The following is a 21,390-nucleotide window of genomic DNA, read 5'->3' as shown; positions in this document are numbered from 1 at the left end:
CAGTTTATAATTAAGTAGGCAATTGCCCAACAGCCTCCAGGTTCTGCACATGCATGTGCATTATTCAGGTGGAGCAGGAGGCTTGGCCTGCATGTTCTCCTGCCAGCATGCTAAAATAACAGCTAGAGGGCATGGGCTGGCTGACACATTTTTTTTTAAACTACATGTTATTATAACTGTGATGAAACAATACTTTCTTCTTTGGAAATTGGCTTTACCTTCTTGTAAGGTGCTACAAGTCCCCAGGGCTTTGCTTATTTTTACCATAATTATCATTGTTAAACTGTAGCTTAGCTGATGAAGTGTATATTTCAGTGGTATCCTGAGGCTGGGCATTTATAAGGAGGCTCTTGAATGAGTACCCATAGAGGGTCCTGAAGAAAGTCAGTGAAGCTCTTCCAGAATTTCTTTGAAGGTCTTTAAGTAAGAAAAAGAGTATACTTTAGGGGAAAAATAGTTTGCAGTTAGAAATCATTTGAAAGAGATGAAATTCCAAGACAATGTCAGGGGATTCCCAGGTTATGTCTTTGGTGGGCATCTGCCATTTGTTAAAGTGAGAGAAAGAGAGAGGCTGTGCTTCTTGAAGAAAATGCCATCTTACTCTATCAGAATGATACTCAGGAGCTATAAGCTTAGCTTGTCTCCACCACTGATCAAAATGTTGAGTGACTATAACTTTAGGGCATCTTCTCATCATGATCTTAGAAATGATATTGTTTTGATCAGGGCCTTCTTGGGCTTATTTCTAGTTAGTAAACTGTAGTAAATTATTATCTAACAAGATAATAATTTGATACTTCAGCCTGATTACTATTAAGTACCTTCTGACTCAGTCACCTCATGGATTATGTTGCTTAAATTAACAGGACATCTACAGTTTTTATAGTGCTGATCTGAAGTTTCAGGCCATTTTCTATCATTGGCTCATCAGACATCAGAGACTAAGAAGTTGCTGCATTCTCTAAAGGAAATATTAACAAATATTGGGAGCACCAGTATTTGTCATGACCAGTGAGTTGCTGCAAGAAATGGCATAGAAAGCTGTGGGGTCAAGAACAAAAACACTCTGGAAGAGAATCTCAGTGTGGGGATGGAAATAGAGTTCAGCCTAACTGCAAAAAAAAAAAAAAAAAAAAAAAAAAAAAAAAAAAAAAAAAAAAAAAAAAAAAGGGTGGGGGGCGGGAAACAAAGAATTCACTCCCCTCTTTTTTCATATTTGGACATAGATAAGTAACAAAATGCCCTTATGTGATTGGGAACTTGTGTTAGTTTCCAGACCATGAGATCTTGAGTTATGATTGATGCAGAGTTAAAACAGACAAAAGTAGTTACTTGCCAAACTTTTATTATTAATTTTTCACAGTCCAATTATTTCAACAAGAATATATCTAAGGTATTATCAATAGGCCTCAAATGATTGTGGGCAAATGGGTCTTCTCAAAGGGCCTCTAGATATTTGCCCCTATGTTCACACATTTTTCCCTTTTACACCCTCAACATGCTCTATGTGATCTCTTATTGGCCCTAGAGTAAGACAGATGTTTATGGGATTCTGAGCAGCTTCCTTCTAATATGCTAAAATTAACAAATGTTCGTAATATTCTCAAACTCATGAAAACTTGGGGAAGTAGAATGAACACTATAGACTACAACAGACATAGTTTTAAAATTTGAACTCTGAAATTGTTTGAGAAACACCTCATTATTTCTTCATAAGATTATGTGTTTAAGTGGAGTTGAGTGTAAAAAAAATCTAATTTGAATTCTAAATCTTCAAAGCTAAACCTATTCTTAACAGATATTTCTTCCAGTAATGGGCTGATTTCACAGCAAGTTTTTATGCAGAGGTCACTCCCCCTGCACTATTCAAGGGTTATAAAAATTTAGTTACCTGGAATTTGTGCTAATCATGCCACAAAAGATGAAATGCTGTTTGGAGGCAATGATCAATTTAGGTTCAAGAAGAAATAGCAACTTGAACATTAAAAGTATCTGCACTTTCCACAAGATGGGTCAGTCATTAAACAAACGAACCCGTTGTTTAGAATCTGAAATCATCCTATTATTCTTGTTATTTCTCAAAGCAATAAATGAACATGTTCCTCAAACAAAATTTCTTAAACAAATTAAATGATTTTTATATTTTTTTAATGCACACCACATCTGCATCAAAGAGCAAAAGAAAGACATCTTGCAGTAAAGAACTACTTGAGGAAGAATAAAAAGCAGGAGTACAAAGTACATAAAATGAGCGTAGTTTAAGATTTTGGAAGAAAAGACATTCTAATATCAGAGAGTTTTCCCACAACCAGAAACATCTCGGTTATCACTTGGTACCCAGTGTTTCTCATTTTCCCGTGCTCGAAGCTTTGGCAGGTGTCAGGATATTGGCAACATCTCTTAAGGGCGGTATTGAGATCTCTGCTCTTGGATGTACTCATAGAGAGGGCTGGAGCGCACTGGGACGCTGGCAAACTGATGAGTGCCGGGCTCTAGAAGCCGCCCATGGCCCTTCCCTTCTTGGGATTGTGTCTCCCCGACTTGGCGGCGCCTCTGTTCCTCCTCCTGCTGGCGGCGGATGTGTTCTTCCCGTAATTTCCTTTCCCGTTCCTGGCGACGTTTCTGCTCTTCTTTTTGCCATAGTTCTTGTTCCTGACGACGACTCTTCTCCTGCGTGGCAAACTGCTCCTTCGCCCAGTACTGCCGGTCTCGCTCCTGCCGCAGCCTCTGCTCTTCTTGTTCTTCAAGCTGGAGCTGCTCTTCTTCCCAGCGATACTTTCTGTCACGCTGTTGGCGGCGCAGCTGCTGTTCTTCCCTCTCCTGGCGGAGCTGTTCCTCCTCGCGGAATTTTCTGTCACGCTCTTGGCTGCGCAGCTGCTGTTCCTCCCTCTCCTGGCGGAGCTGTTCCTCCTCGTGGAGTTTTCTGTCGCGCTCCTGGCGGCGCAGCTGCTGTTCTTCCCTTTCCTGACGAAGCTGCTCTTCCTCTAGGAATTTTCTGTCGCGTTCTTGGCGGCGCAGCTGCTCTTCCTCCGTTTCTTGGAGCAGCTGTTCCTCCTCACGGAATTTTCTCTCCAGTTCCTGGCGGCGCAGCTGCTGTTCCTCTTCGCGGAATTTTCTGGCACGCTCTTGGCGGTGCAGCTGCTGTTCTTCCCTTTCCTGGAGCAGCTGTTCCTCTTCGTGGAATTTTCTGTCGCGGTCATGGCGGAGTTGCTGTTCGCGCTCCTGGCGGCGCAGCTGCTGTTCCTCCTCTAGGAATTTTCTGTCACGCTCTTGGCGGTGCAGCTTCTGTTCCTCCCTTTCCTGGAGCAGCTGTTCCTCTTCGCGGAATTTTCTGTCGCGCTCTCGGCGCAGCTGTTGTTGGCGCTCCTGGCGGCGCGGCTGCTGTTCTTCCTCCAGGAATTTTCTCTCTCGTTCCTGGCGGCGCACCTGCTGTTCCTCTTCATGGAATTTTCTGTCACGCTCTTGGCGGCTCAGCTGCTGTTCCTCCTTCTCCTGGAGCAGCTGTTCCTCCTCGCGGAATTTTCTGTGGCGGTCCTGACGCAGCTGTTGCTCGCGCTCCTGGCGGCGCAGCTGCTGTTCCTCCTCACGGAATTTTCTCTCCTGTTGCTGGCGGCGCAGTTCCTCTTCGCGGAATTTTCTGTCACGCTCTTGGCGGCGCAGCTGCTGTTCCTCCTTCAGGAATTTTCTGTCACGCTCTTGGCGGTGCAGCTGCTGTTCTTCCCTTTCCTGGAGCAGCTGTTCCTCTTCGCGGAATTTTCTGTCGCGCTCCTGTCGCAGCTGTTGTTGGCGCTCCTGGCGGCGCAGCTGCTGTTCTTCCTCCAGGAATTTTCTCTCTCGTTCCTGGCGGCGCACCTGCTGTTCCTCTTCAGGAAATTTTCTGTCAAGCTCTTGGCTCAGCTGCTGTTCCTCTCTCTCCTGGCGCAGCTGTTCCTCCTCGCGGAATTTTCTGTCGGGGTCCTGACGCAGCTGTTGCTCGCGCTCCGGGCGGCGCAGCTCCTGTTCCTTCTTAAGGAATTTTCTCTCCCGTTCCTGGCGGCGCAGCCGCTGTTCCTCCTCGAGGAATTTTCTCTCTTGTTGCTGACGGCGCAGTTCCTCTTCGCGGAATTTTCTGTCACGCTCTTGGCGGCGCAGCTGCTGTTCCTCCCTTTCCTGGAGCAGCTGTTCCTCCTCGCGGAATTTTCTGTCTGTCTCTTGACGGGGTCTCTTCTCTTCTCTTTCCTCTCTCAGCAACTGCTTTTCCTCTTGGGACTTCCTGTCGCGCCTTTTGGCTTCCTTTTGCTCTTCTCGCTCCAGCTGTTCTTCCTCTGGGAAATGCCTGTCGCGCTGCTGCCAGCGCCTCCTCTCTTGCTCACGATCTCGCTCTTGCTGTTCATCTAGCAGGTGCTGCAGATCTTGCTGGGATTGTCTGTGGCGCACCTGGGAATCTTCCAACTGCCGGAACTGTTCATTCTCTCTACGTTTGCAGTAAACCTTGTTATCACGAACTGCATTTTCTTTTTCTGGTTCCCACTGCCATTTCAGATCACTGCGCTGATCCTCATCCCGGTATCGCCGCTTCCTCTCCTGGCGCTGAAGCTCTTCCTCCTCCTGATACTGCCTCTCCCGCTCCTGGCGCCTTCTTTTCTCCTGTTCCTCTCTCAGCAGCTGCTCTTCCTCCTGCTGCAGCTCCTCTTCCTCGCGGTATCGCCTCTCCAGCTCCGGGAGCCTTCTCTTCTCCCGTTCCTCTCTCAGCAGCTGCTCTTCCTCCTGCTGAAGCTCCTCTTCCTCCCGATATTGCCTCTCCAGCTCCTGGCGCCTTCTCTTCTCCCGTTCCTCTCTCAGCAGCTGCTCTTCCTCCTGCTGCAGCTCCTCTTCCTCCTGATATTGCCTCTCCAGCTCCTGGCGCCTTCTCTTCTCCCGTTCCTCTCTCAGCAGCTGCTCTTCCTCCTGCTGCAGCTTTTCTTCCTCCCGATATTGCCTCTCCCGCTCCTGGCGCCTTCTCTTCTCCCGTTCCTCTCTCAGCAGCTGCTCTTCCTCCTGCTGAAGCTCCTCTTCCTTCTGATATTGCCTCTCCAGCTCCTGGCGCCTTCTCTTCTCCCGTTCCTCTCCCAGCAGCTGCTCTTCCTCCTGCTGCAGCTCCTCATCCTCCCGATACTGCCTTTCCCGCTCCTGGCGTCTTCTTTTCTCCCGTTCCTCTCTCAGCAGCTGCTCTTCCTCCTGCTGCAGCTGCTCTTCCTCGGGGTATTGTTTCTCCTGCTCCTGGCGCCTTCTCTTCTCGCGCTCCTCTCTCTGCAGCTCCTCCTCCTGCAGCAGCTGCTGTTCCTTCCTCAGCTGCTCTCGTAGGGCTGGCTTGGCGTACAGCGTGTGGCGGCGTCTCTTCCTTTCTTCTTCTAGTTGCCACCTCCATTTTTGGTCGCGGCGCTGCTCCTGGCTTCGCCTCCTCTCCTGATCCTCCTGGAGGCCGTCCTCCTCCTCCAGGAGCTGTTGGGCATGCTCCCGCCGCTGGAGCTGCTCCTCTTCCTCCAGGAACTGCAGCTCTTTCTCCTTCTCGCGTCGCTGGCGGCGCCGCTGCTCCTTCTCCTCCTCCTCCTGGAGAAACCGTTGTTCCCGCTGCTCGCGCTCCTCGGCCCTCAGCTGCCTCTCCCGCTGCTCGCGCAATGGGGGCCTGGCGGACAGCCTCTGACGGCCCCTCTCGCTCTCTTCCTCCGCCTGCCACTGCCATGTGAAATCCCGGCGCTGCTCCTCTTCCTGCTGCTGCGGGTGAGCCCGTTCCTCCTCCTGCCATTGCAGCTCACGCTCCCGGTGCCGCCTCTTCTCCTCCTGCTCTTGGCAGCGCCTCTGCCCTTCCTGCTTGCGGGGCCTCGAGTAGACTTTGCTTTGCCGTGCGTCGGCCTCGCTTTCTAGCTGCCACTGCCACTTCGGGGTGCGGCTCTTAATCCGCTCCCGGGCCTGTTCCTGCTTCTCCTCAGCCAGCTCTTGCTCGCGCCTCTCTTCCTCATGCTCGAGCTTCAGCCGCTGCTCGAGCCTCTCTTCCTCCTCCTCGCGCTTCAGCCGCTGCTCGCGCCTTTCTTGCTGCTCGCGCCTCTCCTCCTGCTCCTCGCGCTTCAGCAGCTGCTGGCGCCTCTCTTCCTCCCGCTCCTCGCGCTTCAGCCGCAGCTCGCGCCTCTCCTCCTGCTCGAGTCTCTCCTCCTCCTCGCGCTTCAGTCGCTGCTGGAGCCTCTCTTCCTGCTCGCGCTTCAGTCGCTGCTCGAGCCTGTCTTCCTGCTCGCGCTTCAGCCGCTGCTCGCGCCTCTCCTCCTCGCGCTTCAGCCGCTGCTCGCGGCTCTCCTCCTGCTGGAGCCGCTCCTCCTCCTCGCGCTTCAGCAGCTGCTCACGCCTCTCTTCCTCCTGCTCACGCCTCTCCTCCTGCTCGCGTCTTAGTTGCTCGCGCCTCAACCGCTGCTCGAGCCTCTCTTCCTCCTCCTGGCGCTTCAGCCGCTGCTCGCGCCTCTCCTCCTGCTCCCGCCTTAGTTGCTGCTCGCGCCTCTCCTCCTCCTCGCGATTCAGCCAATCGCGCCTCTCCTCCTGCTCGCGCTTCAGCCGCGCGCGCCTCTCCTGCTTGTGCCTCTCCTCCTCCTGCTCGCGCCTCAGCTGCTGCTCGCGCCTCTTCTCCAACTGCTCGCTCCTGAGCTGCTGCTCGCGCTTCTCCTCCTGCTGCTCGCGCCTCTCCTCCTGCTGCTCGCGCCTCTTCTGCTCGCGACTTAGTTGCTGCTCGCGCCTCAGCCTTTGCTGCTGCTGCTCTTCCTCCTGTCGCTCCCTCTTCAGCTCTTGCCGCTCCAGCTTCTGTAGCTGCTCTTCTTCCTCCTGGAGCTCTCTTTGCCGCTGCGGCTCCTCTTCCTGCCGGAGCACTCTCTCGCGCTTCCTCCACTCTTTCTCTTCTTCCTCCTGGAGCACTCTTTCTTGCCGCTCTCGCCTTTGCTGCTGCTTCTCGTGGCGCTCCCTCCTCAGCTCCTGCAGCTCCCGCCTTCGCTGTTGCTCTTCGTCTGGAAACTTCTCAGTTTCGTGACCCTTGCACCTCTGCAGCTGCTCTTCCTCCGCACGGCGCTCTTCCTGTTCTTGCCGTTCTCGCCTTTGCAGCCACAGCTCCTTGTCGCGGCGCTGCCTGTCGCGCTGCTCAAGTCGCTGTTGTTTCTCACTTTGGTCCTCTGCCTCGGCGAGCTCCCTCTCCTGTTCCTGCCTCTTCTGCCTGCGTCGTTGCCCAGGTTCTTCTTCCAGTTGTCTGTCCCGGGGCTCGAATCTCCTTTGGTCTTCTTCTTGCCTGCGATCTTGTAACAGGCTCTCCTTTCCGTCACACTGGGCTCGCTTCTCCTCATCCAGTCCCGTGGCCTGGCCAAGAGCATAGTAACAAGCTTGAGCCACTTTGAAAATAAATAGGAGGAATTCGTTGAAATCGACACGCCCATTACAGTCACGATCCAGAAGTTCCAGGATCAGATCTACCGTCTTGGGGTCATGTGGTCTCTATAAAAATGGTGAAAACAAAAATTTCACAATGCACTATTTACAGGTGGTAAAATTGTATTCACACATGATATATTTTATGCTATGCTGATATTCAAGAGACATTCAGAGCAATTACAAAAATGTCCAGTGTGTATCAAGTCTTGTCCCCATGTAAAATGTGAACCCTCACTTTAAAGCATATATTCGTTTGAAATTTTTGCATCTCGTAATTTAGTGCTGATCAAACTGAAGGATGCAGGAAGAGACACAAAGTAGAATAGCAGGTAAGCCTGCGCACCTTAGAGGCAGAGCTTGAGGTGAAGATTCAAAACAGCATTGTTAACTTGTGTGTAAAATTAACAAAGCTACTCAACATCAAGAAAGAATAACACAAGTTCTCTTTAATTGAGAAAGAATGAACTCATCCTTGAGAGAGATACAATAGAAATTTATGAAGATTTGCAGTAGCCATTTCTGTCTGAAGCAGCCAGTATTCTTGATTTGGTTTCTATTCCATATTAGAAAACAGAACAAAACATTTACGGGTAGCACCATTTTAATAGAGATCAGGCTGATCTCAGTTTTGAAATTTGGAAACAAATTTAAGTTCCTCCAAGTCTAGTTTGATTTGACAACTTTTGTGGTAATGTCCCATGAAGAGCTCGTTCACATGGCCATGCCATCAAGTACATGAAATACTTTATTATTCAGACTACAATGTCAAGTAAGTACCTTTTGACTCAGAAATGAATGGGGGATGTAGTGTAGACCTGTTGTGGTGTAAAATGAATATAAAGCCACCATTCCTTGCTCTTGTCTCCTCTGAGAATAAATCTCATAGCCTCAAGTCAGTAGATCTCATTTTCTTGTTAGTTCTTACCCGAAGCACAGCTCCAAATTCCCTTTCAAGGACGTTCTTCAGGTCTTTTTTAGTTAATGCTGCTCCATCACAATCATGTGAGACATATTGATTGAAAATTTCAGTGATGTCACAGATGCTTCTTAGAAGTGGAGACATTTTTTTCTTTCCTTCAAGTTCAAGTAAACCTAGAACAATAAAATAAGATCCAGAATCAAAATCCCCTTTCTGCTCTTGGGAAGGCTTCATTCACACTATTTCAGGCAGATCCCTAAATAATTTGGATTTATAGCAGTATTTTCAACCTGGACTTTCAGAGCATTTTAAACCTTGAATATTGTATCAGAAAGAGAAAGAGCGATCCTGAGAAATTCCAAGCCAGGGAATCATCTTCAGACTATCCTGTTGTCAGCTTTTGATTGTCCACCCAATGTGGATTATCTATGTCCTTTTCTTCTCTCTTTCTTCCAGCTCTCTACCGTATTTCAGAGTAGAAAATAAAGAGAGGAGTGCAGAAATTAAAATTTTATATATTTCTACACATCTTCCTTTAAAGTTGAGCAAAGAGGACAGGTAAAAGCCAAAAGGTGAAGGAAAACTTGAGAGTATCTTAAAGTGGATAGAGGCCGTGTCAGCAAAACAGTTGGTGAAAATAGAACAATGCAAAGGGAATATAAATGATTCCTCAACATTACAGTCCATAAAGGATTTAGGAACTCTTACAGAATGTAATTTGTAAGTCAGCAATTCGAAGATTAAATAGTACTTCTTCCTAGTCAAAAGATGGCATTGTAACATTCAGATACACACATGCAGAAAACAGAGACTGTACATTACCTGCCTCAACTCAGATATAGTACAGCTATTCGAATATCGAAGTATTGAAAGCTTCTGAGAGGTCCTTTCTAAACCAAACTGAATCCAGAAAACTGTGAATGATATTGGTTTTGTTAAACCCAAATGCATCACTGGAATCTTGGCCTTTTATAAAACATTAGCCAGCAGTAGATCAATGTTATAAGAATACATGGAATGGCTTTGCTGGTGGGATAAGTGTAGTGGTTCATCTAGCTAACTTCTTTATGTACTTCTCAACTCCAATACCTTAAATGCTGTGACTGTATGAAGATGGCCCATATTAGGTAGAACCAACGTAAAAGAGAACAGAGGGCTGGCAAACTTTTGAGATAGCAGTTTTTAGGAAGATGAACCCTGTCAGAGCCACACATGATCATCCTTGATGTGCAAAAGTATAGAGTTCAGAGCCCAGGGAGAAGGGTCACGCTTCAGTTCAAGTGATGGCTCCAACCATAAGAAGATGGGATAGAGTTAGTGAAAGTTTATTTATCCCTGCAAAATACTGATACCTTCTGGCACATAGAACCTCCCCCCATATCCCAACAACTGAAATAGCCATAAAAATGGAGAATCATAAAGAAGACCACTATCCCACAGAATGGGACTTACCTACTTCACCAGAGGAAGAAGTCGAATGCTCGCTGACACCACAGGCAAGTGTACTGGGTAACTGGGAGCTGGGCCTTTTATAGAGGTTTTAATTGTGCCCTGGAAAGCAACTTGGGAAGGAGACACCCACTCTGTGGGATGGCCTGATTCATTCCTAACCAAGCCCAGCTCCACCTCTGTCTCCACAAATGGCTTGTTTATCTCACTATTTGCTCACGTAGCTATTTGGCACGAGGTTCACAGACCTTGCCTCCTGACAGGGTACTGGCCCCACCTAAGATGGTACGGTAGAATATTTGGCAGAATCTCCAATTTTCTTTAATTGTTAAAACTAAATTAAATAATAAAACAAAGGTATTAAATGTTCACAATCTTAATTGATTATTACTTCATTACAAAGGAGTAAACTCTAAGCCATTTGCTTTATAAAAGATACAATCTCTAGTTTGGGATTAAGCAGAAACTTTGAAATAAAGTGATGAAAACCAATTGATTTCTCCATGGGATGTGACAGTCCATGGTAAGCTGCTCATAAGCCCTGCCAGAAGCAGTTGCTTCAATTCTAGGGCAATGAGAGAGATGTAAAGAATTGGTTAGTTTCTTTTCTAAAAATGCAGGTGGGAAAAATTTTTACATTTGTCTCCCGGGTCTTATGATGGTTTTCCTACAGATTGGGGACTGCCTCCTCAGTAAAGTTTGGAAGGGTACCTTAGAAATATATTTTTATTAAACCGTTCATAAGAAAACTTGAAATCTGTGAAATTTCATTCTTGGAGACATTAAACCTAAATGAAGTTTGTTCATTAGTTTTCTCATTAGCATATTGATGCCCCTGGGGGAAAAGAGCTGGTGTAATGCATTATTGTAGATATAATCATCCTGCTCAGCCTAAGTTACTAATGGTTATGACACCTAAACACTTGAGTCTGCTTCTCCTGGAAGTACATTGAGGTAATTGGTTATTCTAGCCCATTATATCCATCAGGGCTTTCTCAATCTGGTTGATCATTTGCAAACTTCAGTGCTGTTTTATTGTAAGGAATTGGATTTTATTCGTGGTTGTCAGTGACTTCCTTCCTTACATTTCAGACTATATGAAACTTTGGTTCATAATTTATGAAGACTATTAAACGATTCAATGGCTTCTCTGCACTTTTGTCTCCTCCTTTGTCCAACAGAGGCAAGTATTGGTTTTCTAAATTTTGAGGCAACTGAAGGGTCCTTCAATGGCATGAGCAAACATTTGGAATCTAAATCTTGATGGCTATTTCTTTATGTGCAGATTGGTCCAAATGATAATGCAGTTGAACTCTATTTGCCCCCTCACTTGCTGCCATCCCAGATGTGGGGTACAGAGGAAGGTAGAAGTGACAGGGAATGGGAAGACAATTATAAGCAAGGCTAATTTCTGCCTCTTAAGGACTTCAACACTGAAGTCTACGATTTAGTGGTTTTCCTAGGATTGTCAGAACTGTCACTATTTCTTGGGCTCAATTAGCAAACTTGATGTGGCAATTCCTTGGTGAAGGGTGAAGACTTCTCATTTTTTCCCCTTCTTTTTAGGGTTTTATGCAGCTCTCTTACTCTTTGGATTCTAAGATAGGACCATCATAAGCACTGACCACACTGCAATCATGTGATCATGGAAGCTCACTCTCTCACAGAGGGCAATAGCCTTTTGTATGAGTGTTCTTCAAGGAATAACCTGGGCAAGGACTGTCTTATATCTGCTTTTGTTTGAATCCTCGTGTGTGTGATCTATTGGGAAACCTCAGCTCAGGTGATGGGATGCATTTGCATGACTCCATTACTTTCCTATAGTGAATAAACCCAAAAGGGAACTGGAAATTTTTAGGTTCCATGAAAATAAAGGGAAAGGTAGCATTAACCATTCAAAAATTATAGTTGGAATGGCAATTCTCCCCATCCCCATGCTTTTGAACAGCCTTGAAAAAATACCCCAAGTTGCATTTATTATAACAGAAAAACCCTTTCTTCTCTCTGAATGAAGCTAGATCTTAAATTCAGTGATGGTTCTCCTACCTACTTTTATTTAAAGTCAGTTCAGCATAAAGGAAAATAAACCTAAGAGAATTGGCCTTCCTGCTCTTGGTCCATCATCAGAAAGGTTGTAAAATAGATTCATATGCTAAATCCAAGATCAAGTTTGAAATTCTCCTAGTGAAGTAGCTTCATTGCTACATAATATTCTTTTATTTTACACACTGTCATTATTTGAGAATATCATTTTAAAAGGAGTCCGTGACATAAGGTTTGGACAGGGAAATAGTTTCCATGGCTTTCTAGTTTTTCAAAATGTTGGTAAATGCTAAAGAATATAGAAAATTATATCAAATCCTAACAAATTGGTTCAGTCTATTTTTAGTTAAGACCAACTGGGAATTCTTGTAATGTAGTAGTGTTCCTTTACTATAGACCATTAAAAAATAAAAATATTGTTATAATCTGAAAGATCTCCATACAAAAAGCTCCAATATCACTCTTTTTTAAGACTGGAGACTGAGACACTGAAAGGTCAGAGAATACTACTGACTGGCCCAGGAATGACCTGGGTGCCCCCGCTCCATTTCTGCAAGAATGCCCTTCTTTATCAGTCCAGAGCATAGCTATAGTATTATCCTGGCACTTGACGTTGAGACTTGAGTTCTTTATTACAGAGGAATTGAAAAAAGAAAATAAAATTTATATCACTTAGATGCTTTAATATTATATCAATATGAAGGCTTGTCACTTTTGAAATCTTTAGGGGTGGGGCTTTGTTGGATTAACAAACAAACACATAAAGGACCAAGAGTATTGGATTTTCCTGGTCTTTATCTCATTCAAGGGCTCACTTCCTATTCTTTCCTGTTAGAACCCTGGAAAAGAAGAGAATAGATTTGACATCCTGTGGCATTTACCTGGCCCAGGCCCTGACTCAGCTCAACTGGATAACTTCCAGAATGCAAATTTAGATAAAGCAGAGAAGGTTCTATTGTCATCTTTAGCCTAACGGACTTCTCCAGAACCCAGCATGAACTACGATGGGAAAATGTTCAAAGTAGGGTGATTCTACATGGCTTTGAAAAAATGTAAGGTACTTCAAACACCTCCCCATCAAAGACTTCTTAAAAAAATTATGTGTTAAATCTTTCAAGTTTTCCTATCGTTTATTTTTATTCATTGACCTACCTCCTGGACCTCACCTCTGTCAGTCTAAAACCTAATATAATTTCTTTTAGGCCCCAGAGAAGTTCCATCTCCTCTCCAAAACCTTCTTTGACCTTTACACGCAATGATCTTTCAATTAAAATTTTTCCCTCACAGCATACATAGTCAGCATCATACAATCTAGTACTAGTTAATGTGTAATTTTCATATTCTTCTCTAGTTTAATGGGTGCTTGTTTTGTCTTCTCAATTAGGTTTTAAGTTCCTTGAAGGTAGTGCTGTATCTTTTATTTCTACTAGATGTTTTAAAAAATGCTTGCTGAGATGTAATTTTATTGCATTGTGGCAGTTTAAATGGCCAACAGGCCAGAATGAGATGAATCACTTTTTCTGGGATGGACTATCTGTTTGCATGATGGCTTGGGGATGAAGGTACTCACCTTAATAAGAGTCAGCCCTTCTGGGGCCTCTTTCTAGTTTCACCACTTACAGGACAGATGACAGAGGAGGCAGTACTCCACCTCCCTCTGCCTTCCCTGATGCCCATTGCTTCATCCCACTGTTAAATGAGGAACTGTAAGATATGAATCCCTTCCTCAGAGGGGAGCTGTGATAATTGCAGCTTGTAAAGCATTTTGTGATTCTTAGATATAAAAGAGCTAATTATTATGATCATTAATAATCCTTAATTTTTATCTTCTTTAAGGTAAATTACCCTTACTTTAATTACACCCCCACCCTGGTGGTAATTATACCTCTGAGAGTCAGCAGATGCCTTCATCTTACGTCATGCCATGCAGGGTGACTGGGCATGGGTGCCAGGGAGGACATTTCTACTATTTGCCTGGTCCTGCTCTCACCCAGAGTAGCAGAGGACTTCTGGCTGTCTTTGTTGTTAAGCTGGTTATAGATTTCAAGTGATTTGTATTCTCTGTTCAATAACAATATCTTTATCCTAACCAGCAGCTCCTCAGTTTCACGGAGACACACTAAATGGTACAAATGAATTTTTGTCATTCGTCTAATACTGTGAATTAAGGAAGCAGGTATCTTTCACTGGGCCATAGAGGCTTTATGGTGTCTGTTATAAAGAGGTTTTCAACTGCAGTGTAAAAGAAGGGCCATAGCTCCTCAAATGTAGAGGTGCTGTGTGACATTCCAGATTTTTCTTGGACTTAGATGTGGTTCTAATAGAATTGTAAGTTACTCTTTGGGATAAGAGGATTTGTGTGAAGAACTGAAAAAAAATGTTTTTGAGGAGATTTTGCTTCTGACAAAAAGGCATACCATAAAAAGGTTGGAACTGAGGCTTCACACATAATACATACTTTGGGTGTGGGAATAAAGGCCATGGCCTCCCAAATGTGGAAAAGAGCATAGGCAGGCATGTGCCAGTCTAGCTTGAAATGTTTTCTTCAGGCCCAGACATCCTATAACTGCTTCATGTCATGATATAATTATTCAGTCCTAATCTTGGGTGTTTCAGCACCATGAATCCTACTCTGTCCCTGAAGTAAGGATGGCAGTGGAACAAGGCAGTAGGGTGGATGGCAGTGTTGAGTGTTTTGGTCTCCCTCCTTCTGATCCTTCCTCTCAGAGTGGTGCATGCTTCTCTGGAGCTCTGCCTTCCCCTTCTCCCTCAGCATCTTTCTTTCAGTTTATTTCCTTTCCTTATTTCCTCTTCTCTTCTCTTTTTAAATTTCTCTTTTCCCATCCCACTCTCAAAACCATTTAATCTCAGGTAGGGAAATAGGATAGGGATGAAGAGACCTCAAGCGGAACTAGTCAAGGTCTGTGTCCCTTTCCCTCAAGTGAGGATCTGATTGAGTTCATAGTAGTATTGGTAAAGAAGCAGAAAATAGGCTGTGTCCTTCTTGGTTCTTCTCTCAGTGAGTCTCTCTTTGTTCATAAGCATTTACTGAGCCCTCTGTTCTACTGTAGGCATTGTTTATGGTAGCAGGGGGCACTCCACCCTACCTCCCGATGATTTGAAGTGGGATATGTTATGGTAAGAAAGGTTTAATTCCAAAAATAAGACTGCATATTGGTATTTTCTTGTACATGCTATAATATTTTGTAAGAATTAGGAAAACAAACAAACCTAACAACAGTGGTTACCTATAGGAAGAGGGGTGGGGAAGTGCCTTTTTACTGTATACTTTCTTATACTTTTTAATATTTAAACCATGTGAATGTTACCTATTGCAAATTAAATACATAGAATCATTTAAAATAAAAGTTTGATTCCAAGAGAAGGAGATGAAATAAAGAGAAGACGATAATGTATTTTATTTACTCAGCTTATATTATACCTGGCAGGATACTCGGCACTTAATACATTTTTAATAAAATTTTTTAAGTGTGATAAAGTTAAATGACCCTTAAAAAACCTTAACAGTCACTAAAATGGTTGTACAATAAGTGTTAGTCTTTTGGCTATTTTGTCAGATGTATGATTAGAACTTTACAGATTTTTTCTGAGGCTCTTCCTTATCTGCAGATGAAGAGTGCTGTGGGTGCTGCTTCTCTGGGTGTCTGACTAAGCCCAGCCTGGCTCTGGGCTCTCAGTGGGCTCACTGTTAGCTCTGGGCAGAGGGTGAACCACTAATAGCCCATCTACAACCAGCTTTTTGAGAGTATTTCCTAAATTATAAAAAACAAATGCTTTTGGCAGCACAAATTTGATCTTTGAAGTGAACCACATCCTATAGATATGACAAATGGGGAATAATTACAACTTCTCATGAGTCAAAATTCAGTTATTCTAATATAAATGTAATCCATACTTTCAGGGCCAACATTTCAAAATTAGTCTTTAAAGTCTCTTTTGTTGTGTTTTACAAGGCTCAAAACTCTTGGAAAGTCTCTGAATACAAGCCCTAGATACTGATTTCATCAATCTAAATAATTTATCCTCATCTGTTCCATGAATGTTCACACTGCCTTGCTAATTAGCTAATCAAAAACTTTCATTAAGAACCTGATAAATGGAAGGAGAAAGAGTATAGAGCATTGGAAAAGACCTGTTCAAGGCATTCAGAAGGTATGATATAGTTGTGACATTCAGTTATAATCCACAAGTGCTCTACAAGGAGAAAGAGACTACTGCTGGGTAAAGTGGTGTAAGAAGGCTTCAGGGAGGAGATGGGAGTTGTTCTGGATAGGGTGACTGGATTTCAGGCAGGCCAAGTGAAACGGAGGCATTCCAGGCAGTGTGAGGAAAGATGGGGAGTAGGAATGGGCAAAGCATATTTTGAGAAAAAGATAGTTTGAGAAAAAGATAGTTGAACCGTCAGACTATAGTGGAGACTTTATCACTCTTTGGCAAAGGGCCATGTCGCCTTGATCCTTTCAAGGGTTGGCCTTGCAGAAGAGAAGGTTGATTTCAACCATCCATCCATTCAGGAAGAAAGGAATTGAATACAGTAAGTTGTAGGTTCCATGAAAGCAGGTTCCACTTCTGTTTTGTTTGCTGTTGTGTTCCCAGTGATAGAGAGCAGGCCCTCAGGAAATAATTGTTAATTGAAAGAACGAATGAATTGCATTTATTTGTCATATACAAGACTATATGCAAATGCCATGACTAGAAAGTAGCCCTGTAAGAGTTTAGAAGAAGTCAGTTTTTGATAGCGGGATTGGGAAGAAGAGATGGAGTAGAAAAGGAACACTTGAGAGAAGTAGCAATAAGCCATAAGATGGAGAGAGGGTACAATTTTATTTTTAAAAGTCTTTCTGAAAGTACTGAATGATTGGCTAGATTGTTGGGACAAAACAGGTGGGAGTGAGGATGAGGAAGGCAAGAGCAGTCATTAATATTAAAATTAATATCCTACTTCTTCCTACACTGGCCTGATCAGTGTGGTTTTTTAGAGATTAAAAATAGAGGTTGGAGAAATGATTTTTGCCATGGGACTGGTTTCGTATCTGTATCTTAAAAGCAATTCCAAGAGTATCATCTGAGCCAGCCTGAACTTCCTCTGCTACTATTATTCAAATAAGGATTTGAATAAGCAGAATTTGCCTCAGTGAGGAAACTGCCTGGGGCATCAGCCTAGGAGAGGGTAAGTGAACTGGTTTTGCCCACATGTATTCAATGGCTTATGAAAGAGAACTGATCTTTTCTTCTTCTTCTTTTTTTTTTTAACATGTGTTAAAAAATGTTATTAAACTAATTCAATTTGTGAGGGAAACAATAAGACATTACAACTGGTTTGAAGGAGAATTCAAAGTGCAGACATGTATACAGGCCATCAGGAATGAGGAAATGGGCTGGGCACAGTTGCTCATGCCTGTAATCTCAGCACTCTGGGAGACCCAGGCGGGTGGATTACTTGAGGTCAGCAGTTCGAGATTAGCCTGGCCAAGATGGTGAAACCCCATCTCTACTAAAAAAACAAAAATTAGCCAGGTGTGGTAGCGCATGCCTGTAGTCCCAGCTACTTGGGAGGCTGAGGCAGGAGAATTGCTTGAACCCGGGAGACGGAGGTTGCAGTGAGCCGAGATCATGCCACTGCACTCCAGCGTGGGTGACAGAGCGAGACTCCATCTCAGAAAAAAAAAAAAGGAATGAGAAAGTGAGTTTGCTAAATTGATGCACAATCAATCAATAGCCAGGGCCTGTCATCCGCAGTCACTCCACCAGACACACACAAGCATTCCTATGGTTTGTCCACAACTTCCAGAGCTGAAGAGTAGCTCAAGGATGTCAAAGGGCAGAGGCCATGGGGAATGGCTGAGCCACAACTGAGCAGCACTTCTTCACTCCCCATTTCCATGGCTATCACCATTTTTCTCTGACAAATCATAGACAAATTCTAAAGACTGAGTAAATCTATAAAAGTGAATAATCACAGAAGTGCAATGTCTGATCAATGATTCCAAAAGTGTTCCTGGGCGCTCAGTCTCACTAAGTATACATTCTGAAATCAAATTCTATTTCTATACAAAAAGTGTAGGCAATCAGTGTTCTTAAATGAGGCAAATGGTTATTATGAGGTAGAAAACATTCTCCAATGTGGATAATGATGTAGATACAAGAAAAATGCTACAGTTGTGTTCACACTAATAGCAAATTATAGATGATGTAGCTCAGAGTCAGTCGATGAGTGAAAATCCAGAGATATTCTGAGGTCACAAAAAGAATTTTAATGTTAACTAATAAGGAGAATTATCTCTTAGTGCTCACCAAAAACATGGCTTTCCCACTCATATTGCAGACCAGCCAGAACTACCATCTCACTTTGTCAGTTGCCATTGCATGTTGACATCAACACTGAGGAGAGTGATGCAGATGATTGGTATAAATATATGTGTAATACATACATATGTACACATGAAGCATATACTTATATGCATACATAGTCTACATTTTTCCAGCTGGGGTTTCAGAGAAACTAGAACAAAAGAGAAATCATGTTCCATTTTGTCTTAGAAAAGTATACATCTTACATATACAGACATGCATATATCTACCTACATATACATGTAATGCCTATATGCATATGAACATACTGAGATATATATATATGTATCTATATATATGTATATGTATATATATATGCATGTACATTCACTTTATCACATACTCCATCAGCTTCGTTTTTGAGATGGTAATTCAAGTTCAATTTTTGTTCTGGGCTTTGTTTTCGTCTCTACTAAGTTTCTCTAAACTGTCAAGCGACATTTCATCAACACTTTAGAGTGGGGCAAGCCAACACAGGATGGAAAGGCAAACCTTAGGAGGCTAAAATTACTGTGCAGTGTGGGATTTGGGAGTTGTTGATTTCCTTTCCCTTTCCCCCAGCAGTGTGGACCATGAGAGTGGGCTGGGGGTGGCTCTCCCTCTCACTCATAGGGGAACAAACCAAACAGCTCAGGCTGGAAGTCCTGCAGGGAATTCAGCACTGGGGTGGCTTTTCTCCTCAAGTCTCAGCTCAAGTTTCTGTCTAGAACGAAGACCACCTGCATCCCGGTTGCCAGGGTTGCCTCCACCTCATTGAGAGCACCTTCAAACAAGGCACTTCTCCCTAGGAGGACAGGGAGAGAACCTCTTGGCCCAAGCTAAGAGGATGTTGGGGTCTGGCTTGCTGTGCTGTACTTCAGGGTGATCTCCCAGCATAATGTGAGAAAACAAGCTGAAGAACTCCTTGTGTTGGCTCACCTTCATCTCCAATGAGGCAGACCCTGAGCTGGTGGCCATGGCAAAGGGAATGCTGTGTTTCTGCCGGTGGAGGATGAGATTCTCAGCCCCTGGCATGAGCACAGCTGTAGGGAACACTTCCTTTAACTTCGTTTGGCTTTATTCCACCAGCTCCTCCTTGGACATCAGGAGCTGCAAGATGTCTATTATAATATGTGTGGCCTCTAATGCCTACTTACCCATTACCAGGGACTTTACATCCCAGCTGTATTTCTTTTCGTAACAATCACGTATTTCTTGGAACAGCACTGAATATAGCCATTCAGTATCCAGAAGAAGGCCATCCATGTCAAAGATGAGGTGGGTGATGGGCTGCAGTTGGGGGTGGGGGTGCTCCCATGGTGCTGCCTTCTCCACCTGGGTGGGAGTGTGGGAGTGAGGAGCAAAGAGACCTCGTCTTTCTTTCTTTCCTTTTTTTTTTTTTTTTTTTTGAGACAGAGTCTTGCTCTGTCACCCAGGCTGGAGTGCAGTGGTATGATCTTGGCTCACTGCAACCTCCACCTCCCAGGTTCAAGCGATTCTCCTGCCTCAGCCTCCTGAGTAGCTGGGACTACAGGTGTGTGCCACCATGCTAGGCTAACTTTTTGTATTTTTAGTAGAGATGGGGTTTCACTGTGTTAGCTGGGAGGGAGACCTCACCTTCTAATCCAAGCATCTGACATATTTCATCCTGATCTTCTGCACTGAGCATTATATGATCAATTCAGTCTAATTAAATTTAATGGGCATTGGTTCAGGTTCTGAGAACTCAAATATGGCCAAATATACGTCTGCCCTTCATCTCCAGTTCAGTGAGGGAAGTTTTGACCTATGAGACATGGTGATGGGGACTCTATTTTTTGTTGTGATCATCATTATCATCATCAATCACTATAAGCCAGAAACAAAAGTAACTATTGTCTTTGTTATTTAATTCTTACACCAATCCTGTATAGTAAGCATGAATAGTCTCATTTTGTAGATGGAGAAACTGACTCTTTGTGATGCTAAGTAACTTATCTAAGGTCAATTAAGTTGGCAAGTGGCAGAGCTGGAATTTGAATCCAGATCTGTCAGCCTCTAAAACCCACACTCTACCATTATTCAATACTACTACTTTAATTCATTGTTACCTGCATGGAGATGATAATTTGCTATGGAAAGTACCAGTTAGAAGATGTTGTCTTTACCGCCCCCACTGTAGTTTGGTGAGTGCTTTTGCCCCTTCTGATGTGGTTAGAACAAACCTATGCTCTGCAGTGGGGTGGCTTCTGCAGCAGGTGCTCGTTTCATAAAGGAAGTCTCCCCAGCTACAGGGAACAAAGGTTCATGATCTTTAGGAGGCTGGCAGGATTTTATCTCTAATGAAACATGGTGATGATTAGATCAAGACAACTTGACTGCAGCAATATTTTTCCTCTGACAACTTTGTGTGAAGAAATCAGACACAGCCAAGACCAGTTTGTGCAGCTGATGGCACCAGAGCAGAGGGTGTCCTCTTATCAGATACCAGCACGATGACTGCTGACTGTCATGTATGGACCTCGCAGACTTCTAGCTACAGCTTAATTATAATTATTAAGTTTTTACAGGACACTGATTGTATTTCAAAGGGTTTTACGATCCTTTTTTTATTAGTTGTTCCCTATCCAGCCCAGTCTGACAGAAGGGCTACTTCCTCTGCTTTCAGGTGTGGAAATGGGGCCACTCTGAGGTTAAGTTGCCTGTCAGAGGTCACCCAGTGGCTGAGCTTTGGTTCTAACTTGCTGGATTGGACAGATGAAGTCTGCTCCTTTAGGTCGATCAATTAGTTGATATAGGAGCCATGGAGATTTATAGCTAATGAAATGGTACCTTACAGATATGGAAGGTAGTAGATTTTGTGGTTTGAAATTTGTGTTTTGTCTTCCAGTGTGAATTTTGCTTTTGCTGTCAAGAATTCGATGAATCAAAAGTAGAAGAGTTCTGTCATTCCTCTCTCTCTTCTTGGTTCTCCCTTTTTTACATACCCTCTTTTCCTCTACTTTCCAAAAGAAAGAATTGGTCCTGAACAAGTGATTCCAAGTTCCAGGCATTTAGAGAAGGGCACAGGTGATGGGTGGTTCTGATAATACTCATTAGAGGCCATTTGGAGGAGCTCAAGGTAACTCTCTTTTGCTTGGAGGTGGTATCATAATAACATCTTATACTTCATAGGTTTCTAGTGAAGACACCAGTTTCGTGGGATCTTCCTAGGTATTCAGGTACCTCAGGCT

At 44.0% G+C, this 21,390-nt stretch overlaps 1 protein-coding gene and 1 pseudogene across 1 annotated transcript; both read right to left on the bottom strand.

Moving 5' to 3' along the window:
- Positions 1–2,248: 2,248 nt before the first annotated feature.
- Positions 2,249–9,833, bottom strand: TCHH (trichohyalin). Its single transcript, XM_030824503.1, has 3 exons — positions 9,788–9,833; positions 8,342–8,508; positions 2,249–7,479 (listed from the first exon to the last, which is right to left on the bottom strand). The coding sequence occupies exons 2-3, from the start codon at positions 8,477–8,479 to the stop codon at positions 2,401–2,403; spliced, it is 5,217 nt and encodes a 1,738-aa protein (XP_030680363.1). The 5' UTR covers positions 8,480–8,508; positions 9,788–9,833; the 3' UTR covers positions 2,249–2,400.
- An 8,968-nt stretch (positions 9,834–18,801) lies between these two features.
- Positions 18,802–19,465, bottom strand: LOC105740563 (annotated as a pseudogene).
- Between the last annotated feature and the right edge of the window lie 1,925 nt (positions 19,466–21,390).

Source organism: Nomascus leucogenys, chromosome 12 (assembly GCF_006542625.1).
Source record: "Nomascus leucogenys isolate Asia chromosome 12, Asia_NLE_v1, whole genome shotgun sequence".
NCBI classification, from domain to species: Eukaryota; Metazoa; Chordata; class Mammalia; order Primates; family Hylobatidae; genus Nomascus; species Nomascus leucogenys.
Note: the sequence above shows the minus strand (reverse complement) of the source record. Positions and strands in the feature narration are given on the sequence as shown.

What these genes read in the sequence shown, in the direction of transcription:
- TCHH (XM_030824503.1), bottom strand. Translation starts at nt 8,479, where the DNA reads ATGTCTCCACTTCTAAGAAGCATCTGTGACATCACTGAAATTTTCAAT. An exon ending in AATTTGGAGCTGTGCTTCGG is followed by an intron (nt 7,480 to 8,341) that starts GTAAGAACTAAC and finishes CCATTTTTATAG; the next exon opens with AGACCACATGACCCCAAGAC.